Raw genomic sequence first — 21721 nt, 5'->3', positions numbered from 1 at the left:
CGCAGAGATTTGCAGGTGTATGATTAATGATGGGATATGCTGCGATAGGCATCAGAAGAACCCCCAAGGATAGTTATCACCCAAAAGGTGTTTGCCAAACACTGAGTTGCCTTGACTAGCACATTGTTGGAGCACCTCTTTCCACTTCCGCATGCCAGTCAGCCTAGCAGGAGACAGAGTGCTGGTTTTGCAGAAAGGAACCTACTATTTTCCACCTGGTAATCTGCAGCCATCATTAGAGTGCTCCAACATAGCTATTATCACAGGCAGTGATGCAAGAGGAAGAGGCACGGGGAGGAAAGACTGTGGGCATTTTTGGTTAAGAATAATATTCTCCCCACTCCTTCTAGCTGATTTCTGCTTTAAGAGCAGGATTCTCTAATCCAGACAAGGCCCACCGCAAAGCAAACAGAATCAGCTCCTTGCAGATCCGCAAGAGAATGGTTTATAGTGGATAAAGATGATCAATGTCTGCTGATCATTTAACACCGATAAAACTATCTAAAATGTACAAAAAAATACCTCAAGTAAATGTTGGAGATGTGGGGAAGCGGAAGGTACAATGGTACATATGTGGTGGAACTGTAAGAAAGTAAAGGATTTCTGGGAGGTAATTTATAACAAGCTCAAAAAGATATTTAAGATCTCTTTTATTAAAAAAAGTTGGAAGCTTTCCTTTTGGGTATACTAGGTTCAGACATCGCTAAAAACATGAGGAAAATATTCTTGTATGCCACGGTAGCTGCAAGAATATTAATCGCTACATACTGGAAAGGGGACACAATCCCGAACAAATTGGAGTGGCAAAGTAAACTGTTAGAATACGATGAGCTGGCAAAAATGATAGGGAAATTGAGAGGACACACTGAACAAATATTTATTAAAGAATGGGACATGTACAAAAAATATCTTAAGAAATATCGTAATAATATGGTGTAAATGACAGGCCTTGAATGACCTCTGTGGTACAGTAGAAATGCATAGGAGAAGTCATTAATGACTTATAATGAAAATTAATAAATGAAAACAGAAAGTGCATTAGAAGAAATAGGTGGTAGATGCATGATGGGGTGACAGGATGTCGTTACAGATGTAAGAAGAAGTTAATGTGATTTGATGTAAGATTTTTTATTGTTATTTCTGGATGAATTTTTGCTTTTCTTTTAATTTCAATACAGCATTTGTGAAAAGAAAAAAATAAAAGAAAAAGTCTGCTGATCATGGTAGCTACATGGCATGCCCAGGATCAGAGGATTAGCATGCCTCTGAACCCCAGTTGCTGTGGAGGAATAGCTATAGCCCTCCTGCCTTGCTGTGGACTTCGTTGAGGTATCTGGTTGGTCGCTGTGCAAAACGGGAGCCTGGAAGAAATAAAACCTTTGGTCTGGAAGCACTTCTTCCATAAAACTACAGAACTTGCTCCTACGATAGTAGATGTGGTGATGGCCACCCACTAGGATGACTTGAAAAGAGGATTAGACAAAAGAATAGAGGAAGAGGCTATCATTATGCCTCTGAGTACCAGCTGCCATTGAGTGTAAGCTGGGAGAGTTCTGTGGTGCCCGTGTCCTGTTCATTATCTTCCTAGTAGTCCCATGGACTACAAGAAGATCAAACCTCTCCATTCTGAAGGAAGTCAGCCCTGAGTGCTCACTGGAAGGACAGATCCTGAAGTTGAGGCTCCAATACTTTGGCCACCTCATGAGAAGAGAAGACTCCCTGGAAAAGACCCTGATGTTGGGAAAGATGGAGGGCACAAAGAGAAGGGGACGACAGAGGACAAGATGGATGGACAGCGTTCTCGAAGCTACCAGCATGAGTCTGACCAAACAGCAGGAGGCAGTGGAAGACAGGAGTGCCTGGCGTGCTCTGGTCCATGGGGTCACGAAGAGTCGGACACGACTAAACGACTAAACAACAACATAGAACATAAGAAGAGCCTTTACGCCATCTAGTCCAGCATCCTGTTCTCACAGTGGCGAACCATAGAAAGCCCACCAGCAGAACCTGAGCACAAAAGCCCTCTCCTCTCCAGTGGTTTCCAGAAGCTGCATTCAGGAGCAGTGACTCTGCAAGGTCTCAGGCAGTGAAGGATCTTTCTCCGCACCCTGCTATCGGCTCCTTTTCTTAAACCAGCAATGCAAGGGATTGAACCTTTTGCAAACAAAGCAGGTGTGCGCCTACTGAACTGTAATCCCGTGCTTTTTGTTTTGGAAGCCGGTATGCTGGTTGCTTCTTGAGGAAATCTGGGAGAAATCCTGGCCCACTTGTACCTTTGATCACATCGATTCTTTTCTTATCTGCTCATTTCCTCCTAATGAGTGGGTGTGGAGGCTGAGGAGTGAAAATAAATGCAAACAAGCAATCACTGCAGATGCTTTTACTCTCGCAAGATTGAATGCATTGCCCTCGGCTGTACTGGAGGGACGATTCCAACAGATTCCACACGAAAAACTCTTATGTCCCTGTGGAGATGGCAGTACCGAATTGGTGGCGCATGCCCTTCTGGCTTGCACTCTTTATAAAGACTTGAGGAATGAGGTTATCACCCCTCTTTTATTGCCCAGCCACTGCCACAGTGTCCTTTCTCTTGGCAGATCAAGATGAGCAGATGACAGCAAAGGTTGCAAGGTTTTTAGCTGGGGCAATCAGAATAAGATCCACCATTTGACTATTGATTCAAAATCCTAAAATGTATTTTATATAACTGACTTTTTATTTATATTCTCTGTATATCGTATTGTTGTTTTATTGCTATGGCTGATGGCTGACGCAAATAAAGATTCATTCATTCAATCAATCAGTCGATCAGTCATTGCAGATTCGAGAATAGAAGCGGCAAGGATACAAGGAGAACCCGAGGGTCTGCCTCAAGATGCCTGCAAAACAAGGGTTGCCATTGCCTCTGGAAAGATGCAGTGTAAGAAAAGGGAGCCAAGATACAAGGAGGATTCACTGCTGGCCCTCAGCACCTCAGAGCAATGTGCTTGTTGCTTAGCTCACCTCAGGGGTGGTACATCCTATTTTGGCATTTGAAGTGAAATGAAAAGTGCCACCTGACACTACCATGCTGCCTGTCCTGTTGCCTCTGCCGCTAGCACTGCTGCCACAATTCCCATCATGCCACTGCCAATTTCTGGTAAGATCTCATGAATCTCACTGAAATCTCATGAGATCTTTCATGCGCTGGAGATGAGCTGCTATGCTCATCAGGCCTGACACTCCGACAAGTCTGTGCGGATTGTGTTCTTGCTAATACAGAGTTAACTCCAGCTTGCACAGTGTGATTTACTGCCGGCTCGCTCCTGACAACCAGACAGCCCTTCAAAAAGGGTGCGCCTTCAAATAGAGAACTGTCCTCTTTAAAGTAGGGCACATGACCTCCCTAGTGTCTGTCCAAATGTACCCTGTCTGTTCTTTTGCTTTCTGCTTGCTGATCCTGCTGTCTCCTGGGGATGGGACCTCAGACATTTGACTTGATAAAGAGTGCAACTAAGCATGTGCCAAATTCAGGAAGTGGGCTTGTGTGTCAGAGCACTTGGGTTCCAGGCTAGCGTGATTTTCAGTTCTTCTTTAGGAAATGAAGGCCTGGCAAGAGTTAAACCTCTCTGTTTGGAATACACATGAAATGATGGCTTCCTATTGTTGACACTGACCATGTAATTAATGTTTTCATTTTAGGAGAACTCTGCAGATGATAAATCGAAGACACGCAAAGAGCTTTGAAATGATTGTTTTTGTATATGACGCTGATAGTGCTAAACAACATTAACGGAACCACAGATGAGATGAGAATCAGGCAGAAACATGATGTATCACCAGAGATATTTTGTTTTCACTAAGTGCTGGAGTCTGATGGCTGCAAGAGACATAAAGAACACAGGAAGGCAGAAGTTAGATCAGGATCTACTCTGAGTGACTGCAGTAGATCAACAGAACATTGCAGATCAACCTATACTGAAGAAATGAAGAAAGTTAACCAGGAACAGACTTATGTGCTTGAAAGGAGCACCAGCCTTATTCCATCCTGGTACTGAAACAAATTCCTGGGCTCAGACTGTTCAGATGTACCCTGTTCTTTCATCCTAACTATGCTTTTTGCACCTGGTTCTGGTGGGTACCTCCTGGAGCTCTAGTAAAACAACTTCAAAGTAGATGAGACAAGTCCTGAAGTTCTCCCACTCCTGATATACAGGAGCAGCAGGGAGATTTTATTTTTATTGTGAATGTGGTCCTCAGTTGTAGCAAACCTCACTCTAGATTTTTGTACTGCTCAATACTTGGTGGTGGATAGCCAGCATTCTGAGTCATGACCTTTGATGACTGGTTCAGGTTGACAACCAAGTTCAAGGAATACATGTGTCACACTGCACCAACCTGGCCGGAAAGCTTAAAGGAATATTTTCAGAGCAAAGTGCTTGCAAGGTCTTCAGGCTCCTCAAGAAGGAGTATTTTGCTCCAAAACAAGTAGAGCTAAAATAAAAGTATTGTATCAATAAACAACAGAGCCTGTTTGAGGGCGCAGTTGTGGCAGCACGGCCCATGATAGCAAGGGTACAATGGTGGGGGGCAGGGAATGGGCCAGGAACTGCAGGGTGGCGGCAGGGCAGCCATGAGGGGGGCAGTGGTGGAATGTTTCACCTATAATGGGAAAAATATAATGAGCTGCCCCTGGCACTATCTCACTGCTAGCATAGAAGTAAGATTCATTTGCCTGTCCGGTAAGCTTCTGTATTGTTACAAGTTTGTGGGTGCCAGACCTCTCTAATCCGTGGACCCAGTAAGTGTTAGAATTTAATCAAGGCTTGAGGTGCTAAGCTGAGTACCAGATTTTGATCCCTGGACCAAGCAAGTGTTAAACGCTGATCAAGTCAGGCTTGTTTCCATAGGCTATTAAGAAAAGAAAGGAACAAGGGGGTTCAATGTGAGATGGTGTCAGACTTAAGGGAATCCAATCCCTCCCACAGTGGCAGCCAAGAAGCAGAGAAACAAGATTTCTTACCAAGTAATTTATTCACTATGCACAGAGAGAGGCGAAGGAATGCAGTGTCTCCCTAAGATAATGGCGCTGCTCCAAGTAAAGTCCCACCCCCTCCGTCTCTTCTATTCTACGTCACCACTGCATTATCTGATCTGAGCTTTCGGCCTCTGAGCTTTCTGTTCTACTACTCTCAAAGCTTGCCTGGTCCTGGGAGGGGGGGGGTCAGGAATGCTTTCGAAGGACACTGAGTCTGTCAGCTGTCTCTCCCCTGATGCTTCTTCTTCCTGCTGTTCCTCCCTCAATATTTCCCAGCTTCCCCCCTCTGCAGCCTCTGAACTATGTCCTTCTGCAAACCACTGTTCTAAATCTATACGGTCCTCCTGTTCTCAGGAAGGTTCAGGAGAAGGGAGGCAGCCCCCACCATTCCTCCTCAGCCCAGCCCTGACAAATGGGTGGGCCCCTCCTTCCTCAGCAGATAAAGCCAAAGTTAGAGAGGTTAGGTGAGTTAGAAGCTGGAGGCAAGTTGAAAAACCAGAAAATACAATGTTTCAGGAAGGCCAACTTAGCCCCACAACTGTGGGTGCCTGGGGCAATGGGTGCCATGCAGCGTGCATAGCCCTGGCACCAAAATTTCTGGATGGATGGCCCCTTCATGAGGCGCTTGGGCCCCCAGGGCCTCAGGGAGTTAGAACCTATGCAGTGTTTGATGTCTGCCTGAATCCAAGGCTGTGGCTAGGAGGAGAAACAAGACCCTTTTGGGGTGTTAATGCTGTGAACCCCTCCATCGTATGCTCAGGTTGTATATATGTGTAAATAATATATATATCCTAAACATACTGCAGTCTCTGTCGTGCCTCCTTACCAAAAGGAAACATGAACTCTGGATGAGTGCCCGGAGTCTTGCACCGCTCAGAGATTGGGGTGTCGTGCTGATCCCGATGGCTAGCTTTCTGTCCTGAGGCCTGTCACCACTGTTCAAACGTCCCAGCATTAACTTTTCACCTTCTTGAGAAACATCAGAAGAGTAACTTATGAAAAGAAAAGAAACAAAGAAGGGTGACTTGTTGGACAGGTTTTACTTGACTTGGTTACAGACAGGATGTGGTGATATGGGGGAGAAACCTCCGTATCTGACAAGCAACACCATCGTGTGTGTGGTTTTAGCCCACAGACTGGTGAGAGGTGGATATACACACACTGTGCTATATGTCGATGAGCAAGAAAAGCAAGCTTACCTCAAGCTGCTCTAGGGCTGGCAAAACCCTTGAGAACCCACATACAGGACAGCAGCTGTTGCCAAATAGCGACTGCTACGTGCGAAAACACTGCCTGTGCTTTCAAGGATAATTCATGAATCTTCCGTGATTTGTACTAGAACAGGAGTGGGGATACATTTTCAGCCTGCGGGGGGCACATTGCCTTCTAAGCAAACTTCCAGGGGCCACATGCCAGGGTGGGCAGGGCCAGAGCATAGCTGTCAACTTTTCCCTTTTCTTGTGAGGAATCCTATTCAGAATAAGGGAATTTCCCTTTTAAAAAGGGAAACGTTGACAGCTATGGGCCAGAGGCAAAAAATTGGGCAGATTCTGTGTGCGCTGACACAACTCTATCTTCCATTCAGGCAAGCAAGAAGCATTATGGAAGTTGAAGGGCATATTCCAGCCAGGCAAAAATGTTCAAGGAGGGTTCAAAAGAGGGCATGGGGGGATGGGGTGTCTTGGGGAGAGCCCCAAAGGCCAAAAGAGAAGTCTGGCCACTTTTGGAAATGTGGAAAAGTGGAAAACACGCTACTCCCAAGTGAGAACTGATTCATGGTGATCTAGCTGAAGATCACAGGATCTCCTTCCTTCCTTGTGCAACTCTTAGTTCAATTCTCCTACATTGTGGTCTAGGGGAGAAGGAATGCAGGGAAGCTCTGCTCTGATACTTCATTCACATGAATGTTGATATCGCTTGCATCCACACCATACATTGAAAGCACATTAAAAGCACATGGCTTCCCACAAAGAAATCTGGGGACGGTTATTTGTTAAGGATTCTGGGAACTGTAGCTCTCTGAGGGATAAGCTAGAGTTTCCTGGGTTCTTTTTTTAGCTCCCATTTTTATGTTTATATGAATGTGAGTTCAATTGCTGTGATCGGCATAGCATAGGTACGCTTACGTGGAGCTCAATATCTACATGCGGGAATAAAATAACAAAGCAACAGATTGAGATAACACATTACAGTTGGCTTTATTGGATATTTTTACAGCAGACAGCTCAGATCTACACAGGAAAGAGCTTATTAGACATCTCTTACAATCTGAAATGGCTTTTAGGCATTGGGAAGATCTCTCCGGTGCAACGCTGTCAAATTGGTATGGGATATATGGCATTACAAGAAAACAACAACAAATAATTTGAGGATTGTACAAGGGCAGACTAAGGGAGATAACATTATTGTAGTGTGGTCTGATTTTATAATATTTACTAAGGCTGAATAGCATGGACATTCCCCGTTACCTGTAATTTATTTTGAACTCATCCATTCTGAGAGACATGAATAACAAACTCATCTGCCCAGTGGATGTCATTTGGATATGGCATACACTGCAGAGCTCTTGATTTATTGGTTTTTGCTTAGTTTTAAATAATTACCTACTTTTTGTTTTATTTAGGTACTTGTTTCTCTTTTTATCTTTCTTTTGTAGTATTTTATTGGCTGCCAATCTTAGTTTGTTTCTTTGAAGTGCATAATATTGTTTTGATAGCTGTAATATTTACTTTTCTTTTTATGTGCTTTAAAATTTAATAGTTGTTTGTTTGTTTTTTAAATCTACATATATCGGGCCGTTAGCTCATTTATTCAAGCGGTGCCTATTCTGACTTAGTACAGTCAGGTTAAGAACTTAATTCGTTCTGGAGGTCTGTTCTTAACCTGAAACTGTTCCTAACCTACGGTACCACTTTAGCTAATGGGGCCTCCCGCTGCCGCCGCGCCGCCGCTGCGTGATTTCTGTTCTCATCTTGAGGTAAAGTTCTTAACCCGAGGTACTATTTTTGGGTTAGCTGAGTCTGTAACCTGAAGCGTCTGTAACCTGAGGTACCACTGTACTTGAGAAACTTCAAGCACGGATTAAGAAACTGGGATCTTTAACATGCAGAACACGGACTCCATCACTGAGCTATTATAGAGTCGGGTCAACAGTTTATCCTTTGGCTCACAACCATCTCCGGAAAGAGACTTTAGGCTGATAGGCTATAACTTGAGCTGCACTGCTGGATCAATCCTGAACCACCTCTCTCCTCAAATGTTAGCATCTATTGTTTTATTGCTGCTTATAACACAAAAGTCAATAAAAAAAATTAAAATCATTTATCTAGTCCAGCCTTCCATGACCTGGTTTCCTCCAGATAGCTCCACCTTCCACATCCCTGACCATTGGCCACACTGACTGGGGCTGCTGGGAAATGGATTCTGATAACACTTCAAAGGCTCCTCACCCCTGATGTCTATCAGTAAAGCAGACTCCCTTGGGAGGTGGTGGACTCTCCTTCCTTGGAGGTTTTTAAGCAGAGCCACCTGTCATGGACGCTTTAGCTGAGATTCCAGCATTGCAGGGCGTTAAACTAGATGACCCTCAGGGTCCCTTTCCAACTCTATGATTCCACACAAAAACAGACCTGTGGCTTTGTACTCATGCAAAAATGTTCCAGAAATATCCACTTCATTCGAAGAGGAAAAGAGGGCCTTTCACGTCTGAAGGCTTTTTACTGCCTGCCTAAAATGATAGAAGAAACTGAGAGGGACATTCGTTTGAGGCATGCTTCTGTTTTCCTTTCACAGGGGACCCCTTGTTGCAGCAAGCATTGAATCTGGGACACTTTGAAGATACTCAGATCACCTTTCACAGGGACCTGATTGTTATCTGAGCTGCATCTATGCAAAAGCCTTTCAGCAACCACATCACTCTCGATTTCACCTCCAGCAACTTTGCCGGGTGACTGGCACCTACAAGTTCTCCCCACCCACCCCCCACCCAAACTGCTCCTACAAAGGAGTGTGTATGTGTGTTTATGTACAGGTGTGTGTGTGTGCGGACAGGTGTGTGTGCTCAAGGGTTTAGCTGCGGCTTAAGTAAACTATCATCTAGGTTTTACCAGTGCCTTTCCCCTGAGCCAAAAGCCACCTACCGTGAATCACACCTTTTATTGGCATGGGGGGGGGAGAGGGCGACACAGCAAGGTAAGACAAAGGGGGAAAGGGGAGGGGAGAGGAGGAAAATGCAGTTTCTTTGCAAACACTTGGGAAAGAAGCACAGCCCACTTTGTGCTGACTGACCAATGAGTGTTTAGGGCTGGTCCGTTCCAGAGGACTCACATATCAGCTTTGTTGGGTGGACAACCCTCTCCCCCCACCCCAACCCAGAGGCTGACATAAAAGGAGGCAGGTAGAGAAGCGTTGCTCACATTTCTGCCTCCAGATCACACACTGTGTTAACTTGCTTGCCAAGAGCTGCTTTCAGAAATCCCCTCTCAATGGCCAGTTACAGCTTCAGGCAATCCGTCTCTGGCGGGGGCTATGGCGGGTCTTCCTTCAGAGCTCCAAGCATCCATGGTGGATCTGGCGGCCAGGGCATTTCCATGTCTTCCGCTAGGTTCGTCTCCTCTGGGGCTGGAGGAGGCCTAGGGCTAGGTTATGGCGGAGGAGCTGGGGCTTGCTATGGTGCTGGCCTTGGCGGTGGCCTTGGTGGGGGCTACGGTGGGGGCTTTGGTGGGGGCTTTGGGGGAGGTGTTGGAGGTGGCTTTGGCGGCAGCAACGATGGCCTCCTGTCCGGAAACGAGAAGGTCACTATGCAGAATCTGAACGACCGCCTGGCCAACTACCTGGACAAGGTGCGTGCTCTGGAGGAAGCCAACACAGAGCTGGAGGTGAAGATCCGAGAGTGGCACCAGAAGCAGTCTCCCACCAGCCCATCCAGGGACTACAGCCACTATTACAAGACCATTGAAGACCTCAGAGACAAGGTAGGACTTCACATTTGTAAGCCGCATGGCGGGAGGGGCGTGGAGTGCTCAACACGCACCAAGGGCCTAGCTGTGAAAACGGCAGAGGTGGAGAACTACACCCACCCACACAAATAGCTGAGCTGGGTAGGTCTGGTTAGGAAGTCCCGACCTCTCGGCACTTCCATCTGTAAAGTGGGTGCAATAGCAACCTAGCTTGGATGACTGTGCATGTTTTGTAAGAGCTTGCACAATGAAAAGGCTGCATTCAGAGGCTTGGACTTCAGTTTTGCCCTACTGAGGATGGGCATCACAGTAGCTTCCCTTACTAGGCGAACAGCACAGGGCTGGTGCAGTATCTTCACAATTGGGTGAATGAGACAAGAATCAAAGCCAGGCTTTAAATACTGCAGCTGCACCTGTCTCAACCAGGAAGTGATACAGTGGATTAATTCCACATGCTGTTCATTAGCAATAATTTAGCCCCCTTTCCTCTGTGGAGAATACATGTGTTGATTGCCCCTGCAGTGGTTAGCCCCGCAAAGGTATTTTTTTCCCTTTCTTTTTTTGCCACAAAGCCCTTATTGGATAGATGTGGCTGCAAGATGTTGCATTTGCAAACAGCTTTGCTCTGTGCATTGCTGCAAATTCAGTCATTTTACCCATTCTGGTGTATTCATAGCGCCAGAATGCAATGCAATCCATCTCTTTATCTGTCTGATTGCAATGGAAACTGTTTGAATACAGCCAGTTTCCTTATCTGTTTTGTTCCCTGGCTCCAAGACTGCAGCAAACAATGCCTGACTTCAGTTATTAATGCCCTCTGGCATTATCAGAGTTTGGTCACGCTGGGCTACCTTTTCTAGGACTGCAGCTATGTGAAACTGTTGCTGGCACTGCCCTCAGTTCATCAGTATTTATATCTGAAGAAACATGCACAGGCTTGCCCTATTAGTTGCTTAGTCCGAATGTACATTTGGAAGTGTGGCATTTGCCTGGATTTATGCTCCTAAGACTCTGTCTCTCCTTCATTCCCGCATGAGGTTGGGCATTATCCCTTCCCATGCCATAAGGTCAAGAATGGAGACTGAGACATATTTTCACCACATCCTGAGTCTGCTCTCACATGGAATAATAATGTGTTGGGTGAGCCAGAACCAGTTATGGATACATACCATCAGCTGCAATTCTTGTGGTACAGCATTGCTTTTCTAGCAGTCGTGGTGGGTGGAAAACTCATGGTCCTCCAGGTGTTTTGGTCACCTGTGACCATCAGCCATGCTGTCTTGGAATGATGGGAGTTGTAGTCCAACAATATCAGGAGGGTGTCAGGTTCTTCATCCTAGCAGTAAATGCAGGCTTCCTCAAACTCGGCCCTCCAGATGTTTTTGGCCTACAATTCCCATGATCCCTAGCTGGCAGGGCCAGTGATCAGGGATGATGGGAATTGTGGTCTCAAAACATCTGGAGGGCCGAGTTTGAGGAAGCTTGAGTAAATGCTTTTTTACCACATCCATCTCACACATGGCCTATGAGAGATAAATACTTTTCTAGTTCTGAACCTTTCTTGCAACTGGAAAGTTCTTCCTAATATTGAAGCCTTTGTCTCTGTGAAGTTTAAACCCTGTGCTCTCCCTGGTGAAAGAGTGTCCTCCTCACTCCTGCTTCTGATTCTTTCACTCATCCCTTCATGCATCACCATCCTGATTTACCAAGAGGTTTCACACAGACCTGAACTGGTTCCTCAGCAGAGGCCTCTTGGTTCTGAAGTCAACCTTGTTACCGCAGGGCTGCTGTGGCTTTGTTTGAGAACCTGTGGTTGAACCTACTGTTATTTCGAAAAGGGGGGAAAACAGACAAGAAAACTGTGGATGTTGGCTAAGCTATGTGCACCGTAATCTTCTCTCTTTATGTACAAGACAAGGTTTATTTTGCTCTAGCAGAGTCATCGGCACACAATGGGAGTTTGTTTATGAATGAAGCACACACGCCCTCAAGGCACACAAGGAGAAGCACAAAAGCAAACAGTTATTGTAAGGAAATCTGCACCAGCCTTGAGAGTTCATGACCATCGCCTCCCAAGGAGGCTTGTCACTTTTCATTTTTGCCCTTCAGGTCCCTGAGCAGGGCCTGAAATAAACTAGAGCCAGCAAGGAACTTAGCATGTCAGCTATACAGCTGGGTCAAAGCCAGCAGGCTATGGGCAGAGCTTGGGGTAGATTCTGGTGGAATGTGGGTGAGGAATGAGTAAAGATGTCGATCCATTGACAGTTTACAGATGTCACTGTTAATTATTCAGCCTATGAGCCTGGGATCTGCCACAACATAATCTAAGGATAGAAAACAATGCTGGGCCAGTCGCAGATCTGGTGGAGCTGGTATTTTTCTAAAAGAGGGATGAGGAACCTATGGTCCTCCAGATGTTGTTGACTACAGCTCCCAGCATCCCTGACCACAGGCCATTCTGGCTGGGATGGATGGGTCTGATCACATCTGGAAGGCCACAGGAGTCACATGCCTGTTCCAAGTGTAATGTAGGCTGAGTCACGTCTTTATGTTATGGAAAAATCAGTATAACGTGATGCTATGGGACTGGGTGAACAAGTGAATCCAGGGCTGTCCTAAGACATTTTTTTGCCTGGTGCAAAAGGGAAGATGGTACCTGCCACATTTCACTTGCAAAAGTCAGCCAGATTGGTGGTTTTGTATCGTGCTTGGATGCTGGCAACAGGACAGCATCTTGCTCTGCCCCAGGAGGCAAGAGGCTGTCTTCAGGGGAGCAGGCTGGACAGTGTGCCCCACAGTGGAAGCTGGTTCATATAGGCAAATGGGGAGCTGCCCCTCCAACCTCAGTCTGCCCTCAACTAGCTCCCACTTGCCTGCCTTCTTACAACAATCAGGGAGTGGCTCTGTCTGTCATTGGTTCTGGCTGCATCTACTGTTGATCTCCCAGCCTTCTGCGCTACAAGCCCCAATGGGTGCCAACCACCACTGGAGGCACATAAACCTCAGTTCATTCCCTGTTCCTCGGCATTAGGTCTCTGACATAGCTGCATCACTTTGTCTCATGATAGGGCCGGCCCTGAGTGTTCCAGCTTTTTTCAGGATGTAGTAACAGACTCACTAGCACTACTGAAGAGGCTCCTCATGAGGCCGGAGGAACATCGGCCGGCTAATGTTTTATTGATTATTGATTTTAATATGCTGTAAACAGCTTTGAGATTTATATTATATTATATTTGAGATTTTTATTTTTATTATAAATCAATATAGAAATTTAATAACAACAACAAGAAGAAGAAGAAGCAATGATGATGTACATTCAGAAGACCATTTCCCCTCCACAATGTGCTGAACCACAGCTTTCACACATCATTGCAAGCAAATCAATCAGTGTGTGTCAATGGCCACCAAACATATTTTATTTTTTTTAAAAAAAGAAAACTTACAATACACATGAAAGCAAATAACCCAACTCTTCTCTTGCAGATCCTTGAAGCAACAATTGACAACAACAAGGTTATCCTGCAGATTGATAATGCCAGGCTGGCGGCTGATGACTTCAAAACCAAGTGAGACAACTTTTCATAGGCAGAGAAATAGAAAGAAATGGGTTAACTGTGGATCAATGACCTTAGTATTAGGGCATAGACATGATGCTCAGAGCTATGGTGAAATATTGAGCAATTATGCCAGAGTATGCTGGGGATGCTGTGGTTTAAACCACTGAGCCTCTGGGCTTGCTGATCAAAAGGTCGGCAGTTCAAATCTCCGCAATGGGTGACCTGCCGTTGCTCGGTCCCAGCTCCTGCCAACCTAGCAGTTCGAAAGCACACCAGTGCAAGTAGATAACAAGGTACTGCTGCAGTGGGAAGGTAAACAGTGTTTCCGTGCACTGCTCTAGTTCGCCAGAAGCGGCTTAGTCATGCTGGCCACATGACCCAGAAAAACTGTCTGTGGACAAACGCTGGCTCCCTCGGCCTGTAAAGCAAGATGAGCACAGCTACCCCAGAGTTGTTCGTGACTGAACTGTCAGGGGTCCTTTACCTTTACCTTTATGTGGGGGAAGACTAGTTTTCTTGGCACTCTACATTTCACAGTGATTAGATTAAGGCAGCTCAGACCATTTTAGCAATTGATCATCATTTGCTGGCATTGATTTGTTTTAAAAGGTTTGAGTCTGAGCAAGCCCTGCGCATGAGTGTTGAGGCTGACATCAATGGGCTGCGCAGAGTCTTGGATGAGCTGACCTTGGCGAGAACTGATCTGGAGATGCAGATTGAAAATCTGAAGGAGGAACTGGCTTACCTTAAGAAGAACCACGAGGAGGTAAAGAAAGGCAGCATTCAGCATTTTGAAGCACGGTAGCATAATAATAATAATGTAACAAAACGACAATTTATTGTTTATTATTAGTTTATTGTTGCTGTTTCTTTTTCTGATGCTAATAATAAGTATATACTACAGTTCTAAAAGTTCCCAGGGCAGTAAGAGTTTCCAATAAAGTAGAGTATTAGAAGACCACCAATGGAACCATAAAGCCACCATTGCCATAGTCACCATATATAACCCACAGCAGCACAGAACATCAACATCCAGTGATGGGCGACCCCATCTCAATAATAATCAAAGGCCAAGTGGAACAGATCCATCTTCATTAGGTGATGGAAAGGTGCTAGGGGGCAGACATATCTGCAAAGGAGGGAGTTCCAAAATCAGGGAGCCATAACTGAGAAGGACCTGCTGCAGAAGCTGTTTCAGATTGCGTGGCAAGTCCCCTCCCCCATGTGAAATGAAGACACTGGACACAGTAATTAAGGTTAATGGGCATAACAGGCCACAACTTTATTGATTACAGAATTGGAAGGTATTGGCCTTAGGCATTGGCTCCTATCGACTACCTGGCATGGGGACCGGGAAGGGTTGTCCACAAGCCGTGGGAGTCCTGTTGAAGTACGCCAACTAGGATCCCAATGGGTGTCACCGCTGGAAAGGGGCAAAGAGGGCGGTCCCCGGGCGTGCCTAGCCTTAAATAGGCTAGGCCACACCTCCCTGGTCCGCCGATTGGCGGGCTGGGTCACCGACCCGCCCGGGGATTTCCTGATCTCGCGGGGGCAAAGGCCAGCCCCCATGAGGGATGTGGGAGGGATTTCTGTCCGCAACCCCCTCTCCTCCCATGTCGGAAATGGCTTTGCCAGATGTTAGGAGGATAAGAAGGATGACTCTGAAATAGAGAGGGATGTGGAGGTTGTAGCCTTCCAGATGCAGTGGGCTCACAGTACCACGGTCTATTCCTCATTACTGAGGTCTCAGATTTAATGTATGGTGAGACATCATGCACAGAGGACCACATATAAGGTGGAGAAGAATTCTTGGCTTTCTACCAACCTCTGTCACCCTCTGCCACCCCCCAGAACCAGCCTCCACCAGATGCCAAAGCACACACACCCTTCCGTGGTGGTGGAGGGGATAGCAGCAGAGCTGCATGGCGAGATGAGAGGACGTAGGCATGGTCTCTCCTCACTCTGTTGACCTGGCCCTTGACACAATGCAGGACAGCCTGCTGGGGAATGAGGAGTGGGTGGGCATAGGAAACCCCTCATCTTCAAGCATGACTGTGGTGCTGCTCCCATTTCGACGTCTTCAAGGGAAAGAGGTGTGTGATTGAGGAGCAGGAAGATGCAACTTTCGGTTCCAGGGAAGGACAGTGGATAAAGGATAGTCTTCAACACTAGTCCTACTCAGAGTAGACCCAGTGAAGGCACTAACTTGGGGCCATTAACTTAAATGGGTCTACTCTGAGTTGGACTTAGCTGAAACCACCCATAGTTTTTCCTGATACCCCCTTGACAGTCCGCCCAACAATCTGAGACTAACTCAGAAGGTTGTGGATGTGGACTCTCCTTCATGGGAGATGTTTAAACAGAGGTTGGGTGGCTATTTGTCAGGGATTATTTAGCTGTGCAGGGGGCTGGAGTAGTTGACCCTCGGGGCCACTTCCAGCTGTACAGTTCTATGATTTTATGACACACTCTCTCTGTTTTTCTAGACAACCTCAGATAATCCCTGTGTTAGCCCAAAGGGAATGTGGGATAGCATGCCTAACCCTAGATAAAAGGATAGCTGTTAGGCATTGTTGCTCTGCTGACACACCTGCAATTAATGCCTATGTCTTGGTCTCTTTTTACAGGAAATGAGTTCTATGTCTGGGCAAGTGGGAGGCCAAGTGAGCGTTGAAGTTGACTCTGCTCCTGGCATTGACCTCACCAAGGCTCTGACTGATATGAGAGACCAGTACGAGAAGCTGGCTGAGAAGAACAGGAGGGACGCTGAGGCTTGGTTTACCACCAAGGTGAGATGGAAAAGCCTAGGAGACAAGGAAAGAAATGGAAGGTCTTTAAAAACAAACCAAGAGAAACAATTTAGTGGAAGAAAACTGGGCTGCTGTGAACTCACCTTGCCCATAAAATTGTACTGCTGAATACAGTGCAATAAAATGTAAATGTAGAGCTCCTCTAGATAGGTGAAATATTTTGGCAGGTGTATTCTGCAACATGTCATAGTGCATTAATGTTGGATGTATACTGGACCATCTTTCCACCTTACTGGTTGTTCTGCAATGCTTCCCCAACGCTACCGCATTATTGCCATCTGGAGGGGCACTCTTCAGTTATAATGTTACAAAACCAGGAGACACTCCCTCCACTGCAGGACATTTGTGTTATGAAAAGTTGCAGGATTTCAGCAGGAAGCAATGGGGACATTTGCCCCAAAACGTTTGCAGGTGCAAAGAGTATTAAAAGTGGGGTGACATAGAATTGTCCCCATACCACTGCAAGCACAAATCACCATGAATGGACAGTAGAAAGGATATCAGAAGGGCCTGTAATAAAATGAATGCGGTGTAAATAAATTCAATGTGAATGTTGACATATTCTTCTTTATTTCTCCCCTTAAACAAACAAACAGACTGAAGAACTGAATCGAGAAGTTGCGGTCAACACCGAGCAACTTCAGAGCAGCAAGACTGAGATCACAGATTTGAGGAGGACCCTCCAAGGTCTGGAGATTGAGCTCCAGTCTCAGCTCAGCATGGTAAATGGAGTAGTGATGGGTTATTTCTACTGCTTGGGTACCGAAATAAGTAGTCACGGGTTGTGTTTGCCTTTTGTAGGGTGTGTGTGAAAGAGTCAACCTCCACTACAGTAGGCAGTAGGCCTCTGAATACCAGTTGATGGGAATCACAGGTGGGCTGTTGTGCTCATGTCCTCCTTGCAGGTTTCCCACAGGCATCGGGTTGTCTACTGCGATGACAGGATGCTGGACTAGGTGGCCCATTGGCCTGGTCTAGAAGACTCTTCTTACGCTTTAGGGACATGGAAACTCTAGAACAGTGTCTCCAAGCTGTTCTCGGACTACAATTCCCATCATCCCTGACCACTGGTCTTGCTAGCTAGGGATGGTGGGAGTTGTAGTCCAAAAACAGCTGGAAACTCAAGTTAGGGAAACCCTGCTCTGGAACACAATGTATGTGCATGCTCACTTGCACACAAGCACACATTCCCTCTATTATCTGAGAAGGGAAAAGTTGAAAATACTGGGATAAAATTACTTACCCAATTCCTAATTGTCTCTCTACAAATACGGTCTTCTTTCCCCCCCCTGAAACTGCAAGCTGCTGCTAATCTCAGAACTGTTGCACAGTGCAAATGATAGTGTTAATTTACATTTGTAGCCTGCCATATTTTGACGTCCTCATGGCAGTCAGCAGTTGGTTGAAATGCAGCAATAAATACTTAGCATGTATTAAAACACCACACCAGGTAAGTTCTGGCCAACTAATGCCAGCATAGCTGTGTAAACACTGTGCAGTGCTTCTGAAAGGTGTTCTGACAAGGGCATTGGCAAATCCCAGGGTTTCAGTATTGACTTCCAAACAAATATTTCCATTTAGCTGCAGACGCCTGTTCTCTGAACTGCAGCCCAGTTTCCCATTATGCTTACAACACTCCTTTAAAATTCACACCCATATCTTGGTGACAGTCTCTGCCACACCCACACACACTTTCTCACCGACACCACTTCTCTTCTCAGAAAGCTGCCCTGGAAGGCACCTTGGCCGATACGGAGGCTCGCTATGGGGCTCAGCTGTGCCAGATCCAGGGGGTGATCGGCAACATCGAAGCGCAACTGGTTGAGGTCCGATCGGACATGGAGCGTCAGAACAGCGACTATAAGACCCTGATGGACATCAAGTCCCGGCTGGAGCAAGAGATTGCAACCTACCGCCAGCTCTTGGATGGCCAAGATCTCCAGTAGGTCACTTGACAGGTCTCTTATGACCTAGTGCTCAAAGAGAGCAGATGTCTCTGGTTGCCAGATTCTGGGTATTAACCCAGCCTTTAATAACCCACAACAGCTACTAGCCTGCCACTCAATCAGCCAATAAATACTAGGCTACTGGGGGTTGGTATTGACTGGGAAAGAGCTCCACTCCCTTGTGCTGGGGATCCCACATGGTTTCCATGCTGAGCACAGGGGAAGAATAGAATCTGGCTTAATCACTCACCTGCATGGAATTCTTGGTCACCTATGGTGACCAGGCTCATGCATTAAATACAAGATTGCATTAAATGGGAGATAAATATTTCTTCACATTTTCCCTGTGACACCTGGGTGGCCATTATTGGGAGGAAGAACGATGGCGCTATGTAGGCTGCGGAGCTAATCTCCTGCTTCTGTTCCTATAAACCTTTCAAACTCGAGGCTGGATTCCCATGTTGTAAAACCGAAAAACTGGTTTTGTGTCAAACAAAGCTCTAGACACGGAGATTAATCCATATGGGGTGGAATCTGGTGGCACTGGTTCCATCTGCACATCTGCACTGTGCATTTAGTATCATACCAACTTTAACTGTCATGGTTAATTCCCTTAAGTAAGGAATTAATCTTGTATACCCCATGTCCAACCTAATGCTCCATTCACCCATTGCTTCACATTGCCCCTACCATTTGTTCTTCGGTATGCAGTTTTCCAGCAGCTGCATACCTGTTCTTCGGGTCCAAGTAGGCAGAATGCTCAATCACACAAATATTTCCCACAAAGCTTTGTTACTCTGGTTCTTCTACTGAGAGCAACTGCAGGAAGTTATGGTCTAGACCAAAAGTTCGTACAGCCCTGGGGATGGCAGGAGGAGCCACTTTGCTGGCTGTATTTTTTACATTTCAAAATTCTGCCCTCCAAGATACTGTTCAACTACAATACCAAAAGTAAAACAAAAAACAAGAGATGACAGTATTGTCCCCCTCCAACGTGTCAAAGAGGAGGTCATCAGAGGGAAAGAGACAGGCAACCACGCAGCCACTAGCTAAAGTGGCAAATTCTTCTTAACTTAGAATAACAACCCCAGGTTGGAAGGTGGACTGTTTCACAAAGTACATTTGGTCTGACATTGATTGTTAATGTTTCCCCTTCTTCTTTTCCTCCACAGTTTCTCCGGGAGTGTTTCAGGGACTAATGGTGAGGCTTCCTTCTTCATGGCGGGTTGAGGGAGTGTTTAGTACAAGCCATAGGATAATGTGGCCACTTTGCTGAAGCTAAGCAGGTCCAAGCAAGCCCACATAAACCATGTTGAATTTCATGGTGACAGAAAGGTGGGCTATGAATTGGCCCACTGACATCTCTGGCATAGTGTCCCTTTTCTTCTCTACATGTGCCATGCAGAAATCTAGATTATGTGGGCTTTTTAAAATATATTTTTATATTTTCAATTTTTTCAAATTTTACAAGTGTCAAATAAGAGAAAACAAAGCAAAGCAAAGCAAAGCAAAGCAAAGCACATATCCCTTTGACTTCCCTCTCCCCTTTTGTAGATCCTTGTGAATCTCCTTGCATCTCCTTTATAATTCAAATTTTTGCTAATCCTTTATTGTTCCTTATTTCATTTTTTTAAGCTACAAGTTTTGCATCAGACCTTAGATTATGTGGGCTTTTGCTTGGTTTGGCTGATAAATCCAAAAGAGAATGGCCTTTACCACAGTTTCACCCAAATTATTCCCGTTTCCATTCTGCCTATAGCTCCACTGTCTCCTCACTCCTCCCTCAGCCTCACCCCTCAACAAGCAACCCCTGACTTCTTCTTCATTGCCTGGCTTCTCTGCAATGCAGGCATGGAGACCCGGAATGGCCCTTGCTTTTCTCCCTTGGTCTGAAACAGTTTCCCTGCCTCTGCTGTAATTCAGATAATAAATTCACTTAATAAGTCCTTCAAACGACGATTCTCAACCTCGTGTGCCCAGATGGTTTTGGACTACAACTCCCATCACCCCCAGATATCTTAGCCAGTAGTCAGGGATTATGGATATTGTAGTTCAGTAGGTTAGAGAACGCTGCTTTGAACACAGGCTGTGTTGCCGATATGCACTGAAATATTAAATACTCCTTTGGGATAAGACCAAGAAGACCAAGGAGATAAGGAAGTGATATTCCAGGTGGCCTGGTGTTTGGGATCATGGCCTGGCTGCTTCCTTACCCCACCCACCTGCCATCTTGGGCAGCAAGAGGAACAAACAAACAAAAAATTGTTCACAGGAAGTAGCAGAAAAACATGGAGTAGCCCTATTAAGGCACAGTGCCATCCCTCAGAGCCACAAGTGGTGTGATGGAGTCAGTTCCAGTTCCATTGCCATGGCAAGCCCTTCTACAGAAGGTCCCGGAAGTCTTACAAGAAGTGAGATCGTGTTGGCTGCAAGTGGGAGGCCAAGGCTGAGGCAGTTCAGGGTCCTCTTTAAGGAGGCAAATGAAATTCCATTTCTGGGGATAACCTTGCAGGGCCAAGGCTGGAGTCAGAGCAGAGGCTGTGACTGAGCCTCTCTTCCATGGCTGGTGTACACTAGGAGTGCTACAGCTGGTTTCAAAATGTGTAACTTGGGTCCATTAACTCTTTCCCCCACCTTGTCTTGCTACAGGCAAAGCAGATGATAAGAAGTGAAGAGCACTCTCCTTTCCAGAAACAGGATGGGCAGCTGCCGTTTCTGGCAGGTGAAAATCATCGTTTCAAAATCACTTAGCAGCAGACTTCATGAGCACCCATTCTGGATGACTGAGGGCCACGCAACGGCTAGATTCTCTGACCTAGCTCTTCCTGCTTTTAACCTTTCTGTATGGTGTTTCTTCTGCCTAATAAAGTTCCTTTTGGGCTTCTGCAAACTGAAACCGATTCTCATTGCTAAGAGAGAAATTGACTGCCTGTTAATCACTGCAAGTTCTGATGAGTATATGACAAAGGGTTGTATTGAATATAGCATTAAGGTGAACGTTCCGTCAGTATAACAATTTCAGCATTTACAACTAAACATTCTCCTCTCTCATCTCCCTGTGCCCTGCCAAGTTTATTCTGGGTTTCTCCCGACCTTCAGAGCAGATTTGGGGATGGTACAGGGCATGAGAGTGGGGGGAAATCCTATAGTGCTAGTGCAAGAATTTAGACAAATAGTTGAATATATTTTATCAAAGCTGGTGAGGAGGTAATTTCCCTCACCAAAATCTAACCCCTTTTCCTGCCATATGGGAAAAATTTGATGCCACAAAAAAAAAGACACCACAATTAATTGATTTGGAATAATCCTCCACCACTCCAATTCCATTATCACAATCATCAAATACATTAGAATCCCCATGTAGCACATAAACACACACTGGAAAGATTAAACCCCCTTTTTAATGCTTTCATGGCTGGCCCAACCATTAGAC

At 45.8% G+C, this 21721-nt stretch overlaps 1 protein-coding gene across 1 annotated transcript; it reads left to right on the top strand.

Annotated features, from left to right (window-relative positions):
- Positions 1 to 9336: 9336 nt before the first annotated feature.
- On the top strand, positions 9337 to 21184 carry LOC309517798 (keratin, type I cytoskeletal 19-like). Its single transcript, XM_082197338.1, has 8 exons — positions 9337 to 9990; positions 13459 to 13541; positions 14142 to 14298; positions 16160 to 16321; positions 16939 to 17064; positions 18064 to 18284; positions 19461 to 19489; positions 20938 to 21184. The coding sequence occupies exons 1-8, from the start codon at positions 9502 to 9504 to the stop codon at positions 20958 to 20960; spliced, it is 1290 nt and encodes a 429-aa protein (XP_082053464.1). The 5' UTR covers positions 9337 to 9501; the 3' UTR covers positions 20961 to 21184.
- The last annotated feature ends 537 nt before the right edge of the window (positions 21185 to 21721 follow it).

This window comes from Podarcis vaucheri (genome assembly GCF_965113315.1).
Source record: "Podarcis vaucheri genome assembly, chromosome: 13".
NCBI classification, from domain to species: domain Eukaryota; kingdom Metazoa; phylum Chordata; class Lepidosauria; order Squamata; family Lacertidae; genus Podarcis; species Podarcis vaucheri.
This window is presented reverse-complemented; position numbering and strand designations above follow the sequence as displayed.

Excerpts from the sequence above, each read along its gene's own strand:
- LOC309517798 (XM_082197338.1), top strand. The coding sequence starts at position 9,502 with ATGGCCAGTTACAGCTTCAGGCAATCCGTCTCTGGCGGGGGCTATGGC. Across the intron at positions 9,991-13,458 it reads TTGAAGACCTCAGAGACAAG|ATCCTTGAAGCAACAATTGA; the intron begins GTAGGACTTCAC and ends CTTCTCTTGCAG. Across the intron at positions 16,322-16,938 it reads AGGCTTGGTTTACCACCAAG|ACTGAAGAACTGAATCGAGA; the intron begins GTGAGATGGAAA and ends ACAAACAAACAG.